We start from the raw sequence: 6,437 nt of genomic DNA, 5'->3' as shown, positions 1-6,437 counted from the left end.
CCCTCACTGTCAGTCTCGGGGGACCCAGGCATGGCTGTGAGGCTCAAGGCCCCAGATACTTCCGGCTGGAGGCGCCGACAGAAATGAGAGCCAAGCTGTGACGCCTACTGACTCAGCTCAGCAGACGGAAATGTCCCAGGACCCGCCAAGAGTCAATGAAAGGCCCTCGTGCCAGGCCTGCGGGAAGCTCCCCCAGAAACACCCCCCCCACCTCCGTCCCGCCCTGTCCCGCCCTGCCCCGGCCCCGCCCCGCCCCTGCTGGCCTCCTGGACCCCAGATGCGCATGACCGGATGTGACGTCCTCCTAAGCGCGCCGTGGGGGCGAGGACATTGTTCAGAGCTGCCGTCCAGCGAGGGTGAGCCGCGAGAGGAGTGCCACGTCTCGTCAGGTGTCAAGGTGTGAGGTGACCCCAGTTAGAAGTGCGGGGACACGCCCCCGACACCCCCAATCCGCATTCCCTCCAAAAAGAGGCGGCCACACAGGCCCCGCCCACCCCGCCCCTGCTCTCGGCCCCAGAGGCTCGGGCCTGGCTGTTAGGCCCAAAGTCCATCCGCTTCCCCAGCGGGGTCTCGGGCAAGGAAGGCCTCGCTCTGAGGCTGGTGGACCCTGGCTCAGCTCAGTACAGGGAGCGCCCCAGGCCCTGTGGAGTGAAGGACGGGACCCTCGTGGGGACCGAGGGGCTCCACACCCCAGAATGGCGGCCACGCGGACCCCGCCCCTGACGTCGGCCCGGGAGCCTCCGGGCAGGTCTAAAGACTGAGGGGCTCCCTCAGTGCGAACGCGGACGGACGGACAGACGCGGGAGGCCCAGGGAGGAGGGGGCCTTGTCCTGAGGGGCTGGCCGCAGGTCAGCAGAGGGAGGATTTCCAGGGCACGGGAGGAGTCAGGGCGAGGACCGTCCTCCCCGTCGCAAGGGCACCTCAGAACCCCTCCCCTGTTGTCAGCCGCTTCCTTCTGGCCACACACGGAGGAGGGAGGGCTGCTGTCTGAGAGGGGAGGTGCAGGCCAGCAGAAGGCGCGTCCTAAGCACTCCCAAGAGTCAGCCCAAGCCCTTGAGTGAGGGCCAGTGGGGCCGCCAGCCGCAGGGCCTCGCCCTGTCTGCCGCACGCTGCAGGCCTGGTAAAACTCTGCCACGTGCGGCCGCGTGGTCACCCTCACCGCCTCCGAATGGGACGCAAGGAGGTGCCGGCACTGGTGCGAGCAGATGGCCCTCGGGGCAAGAGAGGAGCTCCAGGCTGCACCGGCCGTCCAGGGAGGACCCCGAGTGAGGACTGAGGGAGTCACCCACCCCGAAGAGAAGGGACAAGAGAGATTGTGGCCCGTCCCCTCCTGTCAACCCTTAGACTCCCAAGAAAGGACTGTCAGGCTGAGACTGCCCGTACTTTCCTCTGCCAGGTTCAGGCTGAGACCGCCCGTAATTTCCTCTGCCAGGTCCGAGGGAGGTTAGAGCTTTGTTCTGAAGGGGCAGCCACCAGGCAGCAGAAGGGAGGGTCCCAGGACCCTTCGGTGGTGGGCTGAACGCTCCCTCCTTTCCTCCTCCTGGGTGTCGTGGAAGATGGTGGTGTGAACTTCAGAGCAGCAGAGGGGAGGGGGTGGGGGTGGGGGTCTTGGCAACAACTGTCATCCTGACTCTGAATGGGAACCGTGGGGACCTACCTCCCCTGCCAGCCCCCACTGTCACCCCCGTACCGCCCAGGCAAGGCTGGCTGGCTGTGGCCCAAGGCTCACTCTACCGTCCTCCACAGGGGTCTCAGGGGACAGGCTGAGCAGGAGAACAGGAGCCCTGTGGGTCCTCGAGCAGTGCCCTCAAGAACCCTGCAGAGGCGGCCTTGGTTAAAGCCAGGGAGGAATCTCCCCGCTGAAGGTGCTCACAGCATCTCCTTGTCCCTCCCCCAGGTGCCCTCGTTGCCTGCCTTCCTGCGCACACTCCTGCCTGCTGGCCCTGACCTGTGTCATCATGCCTCGGCGCCGGAGGAACAAGCGCCATGGCCGCAAGGAACGCCACCAGGCCCGGGGGGAGACTCAGAGTCTCAAGGGTGCCCAGGCCACTGAGGAGGCGGCGGCGGCGGCGGCGGCGGCGGCGGCAGAAGAGATACAAGAGTCGCCGTCTTCCCCCGCTTCTGTTTCTCGGGATACTTCCCCGAGCTCCCCTGCTGCTGACACTCACCAGGAGCCTCAGGGAGCCCCAACCACTACCTCTCGTGATGAAGGGGTTTCATGCCCAGGATCTGAAGAGGGTGCCCAGAGCCAAGATGAGAAAAGTGCAGGTACCTCCCAGGCAGCACCTTCCATTCGCAGCAGTTGCAGAGATCCTCTGAGAAGGAAGTCCACAATGTTCGTGGAGATCCTGCTGGAGAAGTACATAACGAAGGAGCCCATACCGCAGGCAGCACTGCTGAAGACTCTCAACAAGAAGTACAAGAAGCGCTTCCCTCAGATCCTCAGCAGAGCCTCTAATATCATGGAGGCTGTCTTTGGCCTCGAGCTGAAGGAAGTCGACCCCAGCAGTCACTCCTACACCCTCATCAGGAAGATGGTCCTCCCCAGCGACGCAAGTCCGAGTGATGAGTTCAAGATGCCCACGTCCGGCCTCCTGATGACTGTCCTGGGCGCGATCTTCATGAAGGGCAACTGTGCCACCGAAGAGGAGCTCTGGAAATTCCTCAATGCGTTGGGTTTGTATGCTGGGAGGAGGCACTTGATCTTCGGGGATCCCGGGAGGCTCATCAGCAAAGATTTCGTGCAGCAAAAGTACCTGACATACCGCCAGGTGCCCAACAGCCATCCTCCACGCTATGAGTTCCTGTGGGGCCCGAGAGCCCACGCTGAAACCAGCAAGATGAAAGTGCTGGAGATTTTGGCCAAGATCATCGGTACCGTCCCCAGTGCCTTACCAGATCTCTATGAGGAGGCTCTGAAAGATGCGGAAGAGAGAGCAAGAGTGAGAGCCGCGGCCAGGGCTGCAGCTGTTGCTGAGGGCAGAGCCCCTTCCAAGGCCAAGGATCGCAGCTCCTCCCACATGTAGCGAGGGAGGCCGCGGGCAGTTAGTTCACTTTGTTTTGGAAGAAAGCAGTCAGGCTCCTAAATAGTGCAGAGTAGTAGGGATGGAGGGAACAAAGTATAGATCTTATTTATCTTCCTGTTTTAAACTAGTAACTTCTATATATTATTGATTGATTGATTTAGGTTTTTTCAAAATTTTTTTCTTGTAATAGATAGTGTGTTTTCTTAAGAATAAGAATTCGTGAATGACATTGCTTGCATATTTATTGCTGTTTAAAGAGTTCTAAAGTTACAGTTTTGGTATATGTAACAGAAAAACGAACCATCTATATTTTCTGTATGATCCAGAAGTAGAAAACATGGCACTGCAATAGAGATTTTCATGGAAATGTGAAAGGCGACCACAGAAAATATTTAGAAACAAAAAATGGAGAAAACAGAGAGTAAAAGCCATTTAACTCATGGTTTGCCTTACTTCGTTTAAACTTTCTTTTGGTAGAAATAAAAGATACTTTGATTTACCTCATTTGTGAGTATTTGTTTCTTTTGCCCTAGTGCACTGCATATTCTCTGCTACCTACTGGATTAAAAATAAACTCTGATGGGAGGGTGGCACTTCGGGGTTCATAATAATCATATCATAACTGCCATTCATCAAAAACCCAATATTGCTTAATGAGTATGCCACTGCTTTACATGTAGTACATAACATTCCAACATTCACGCAGGATAGGATTTAGCAGACTCCCTTTACAGGTGAATAACTTGCAGATGTCTCAAGTTCACAAGACTGATTAAGTGACCTTGCTGGGTCTAGTCCCCTGGTCTGGAATAGTCTAGAGCCTACACTCTTCCACTCCTCCCAGCCTAAGCCAGACCTTACGTCTTTTAATTCATTTTTCTTCTCACCACTCCAAAATGTATCTCATGGGATAAAAGGGGCCCTGTTCCCAAAGCACTGTTTTGGAATACAGTAACAGTAACGCTGAATAAGTGAATGGTATGAATAAAAAAAAAATTTTTTCGGTGACAATGGGGTCTTCTACATATGCAATGTCAGATACCCTGAAAAGATCAGCATCTCCTCATTCACTCTTCAAGTTTCTCAGGGACATAAAAGTCTTGGTTTAAGAGCTGTGTCCTCAGGTCAGGGGAGGGAGGAGTCCCAGCCTCTGATAGTTACTCAAGGCGAGGACCTTAGAACAGAAGGGGGCCCCACAAAGTCTACCCTGCTTTCTCCCTTGTGTGGCCATGCGCAGAGCTGCCTGTCTGAAGGTACCCCTTCTTTTCCTCCGGGGCAAGGGTGGAGAGGTTCTCAGGGAGGTGAGTTCCTTGGTCTTGTGGCAGCATCTCCAATTCTGCCCAAGTAGGAGATCCTAACAGGCCTTAATTTGCTTCAGGGTGAGGACACTGTGTGCCGATGAGTGGACTCCCCATAACAAAGGGGACCACACAGAGGCCCCCGACAGGAGTAGCCAGGGAATAGGTCTCTTATCTCCCCTTCTGGTGTCTCAGGAAGGTGAAAGCCTTGGCCTGAGGCTGGCAGACAGACAGTAGGGAGGGTGGAGTCCCATATGCTACCTGAAGTCAAGGTAAGAAACCTGAGTTAGGACTGAGGGGCCACTGACTCCAGAAGAGTGGGGCCTTGTAAAGTCCTGCTCCTCAGAAGACCCCAACAGCTTTGGACAGATCTGGTTCATCCTGACTTCCAATTCAGAATTCCCAAGAAGGTAATGCCTTTGTGCTGAGGAGCACAGCTTCAGGGGAGTGGAGGGTGGAGTCCTGGGTCTGGTCAGGCATCACGATGAGGACCCTGAATGAGGAGCAAGAGGACCACTCACTCCAGAACAGAGGAGAATGCAGAGTCCCGCCCCTGAGGTCAGCCCCAGGAGGCCCAGGACAAAGCTTTCTGGCTGACCTGCCCCCTCTTTCCACTGGGGGTGGTCTCGGGGAGGCGAGGGCCTTGGTCTATGGGGAACAGCCTCACTCAGTAGAGACTGGAAATCTAGTGACTCTAAATGAGGATAAAGGGACTCCACCTAGAGCAGAGCCCTGCCACTGGATACCTCCCCTTGGCAAATCCAGGAATGTTGGCATGGTGCGCCCCACGCCTTTCCTTTTAGAGCGTCTCAGGTAGATGAGGCACTTGGTCCCAGGGGCCAGCCTCAGGGGAGCACAGGGAGGAATTCCAGGTCATGCCAAGAGTCGAGCAGAGGACCATGAGGACTGAGGGAACCACCCAAGTCATAAAAGCGGGGACGCCACAGAATCCCTCCCTTACTGTCGGCCAGGAGTGACCACAGGCAGTCATGCCCACGTGAGGCAACCCTCACATCCTCCTAGGTGGTCTCGGGGAAGTAAAGGCTGTAGTATGAGAGCACAGGCCTCTCTAGGTCACGGGAAGAGCCAGCGTAAGGACTCCGAGTGAGGACCAAGGGGAACGCCCAACCGAAGAGAGACAGGAACAAACGCATAGCCCCACCACCCTTTCGGCCCGGGGAAGCCCCAGGCAGGGGTAGTTCCATGTGTCACCCACTTGCCTCCGGCTCGGGAGGACTCAGGTCGGTAGAGGGGAGAGTCCCAGATCCTGACAGAGTGAGGACTATTGAGGTCACAAACCCCAGAAGAGCAGAGCCCGGGGAATCTTGCCCTCTGTGTTAGTCCTCAGAAGCCCCTCAGAAATAGCTGTGGCTGCACGTGGCCTACTCTGACTTCTACTTCTGGGGACTCAGGGTGGTGAGGACTTTGCTCCGAGGCTGGTGACTCAGCACAGGGGAAATTTCCAGGTTGTGCTAGGAGTTGGGGTGAGGACCTAAGGCTGGAGTGGAGCATGAAAACCATAACAATGGGGGCAGCACATCATCTCTCCCCTGCTGTCAGTCCTGGGAGACGCCTGGAGAGATGTCAGGCCGAGCAGAGGCAACCCTTAACTCCTCCCAGGGTGACAGAGAAGTGGGGACGGTAATAGGTGAAGAGAGGGAGAAATATAGGTCTTCCCAGGAGTCAAACTGAGGAAGGGCCTGAGTGAGGACCGGCGCGGCCAAGCATAATAAGGCCTGGATCTGCCGGCCCCGGCTTCCTGCCTTCAGAGACCACAGGTAGACGTGGGACATCAGGCTACCCTCACTTTCTTCTGTTGGCTCTCAGAGAGCAGTGGGCCTTTCTATGAGCACATGTCCTCAGGTAAAGAGACAGGAGCCACAGGCCTTCCCAGGAGTCAAACTGAGAACCCTGAGTGACGACTAAGGGGAACATGCCCCACCCGCTGAGCTGTGGGGACGACAAAGAGTCTAGCCTTGCCCCTGCTTTCAGCACTTGAAGGCTCAGGACAGGGCAGTCGGGCCGAGGCTCCTTTACATCAGGTCTAAGGGAGGTGAGACCCTTAGCCTGAAGGTAAAGCCATCAGAGGGCAGAAGGGTGGGTCCCAGGCCCT

The 6,437-nt window shown here is 56.6% G+C and overlaps 1 protein-coding gene across 1 annotated transcript; it reads left to right on the top strand.

The window, feature by feature from the left end:
• Positions 1–328: 328 nt before the first annotated feature.
• LOC307180127 (melanoma-associated antigen B4-like) lies at positions 329–3,599 on the top strand. The gene is made up of 2 exons (XM_079910262.1): positions 329–397; positions 1,898–3,599. The coding sequence occupies exon 2, from the start codon at positions 1,959–1,961 to the stop codon at positions 3,024–3,026; it is 1,068 nt and encodes a 355-aa protein (XP_079766388.1). The 5' UTR covers positions 329–397; positions 1,898–1,958; the 3' UTR covers positions 3,027–3,599.
• Positions 3,600–6,437: the final 2,838 nt, after the last annotated feature.

Source organism: Stenella coeruleoalba, assembly GCF_951394435.1.
Source record: "Stenella coeruleoalba genome assembly, chromosome: X".
Classification (NCBI taxonomy): Eukaryota; Metazoa; Chordata; class Mammalia; order Artiodactyla; family Delphinidae; genus Stenella; species Stenella coeruleoalba.
This window is presented reverse-complemented; position numbering and strand designations above follow the sequence as displayed.

Bases quoted from the DNA above. Each gene is read 5' to 3' on its own strand.
- LOC307180127 (XM_079910262.1), top strand. From the start codon at position 1,959: ATGCCTCGGCGCCGGAGGAACAAGCGCCATGGCCGCAAGGAACGCCAC.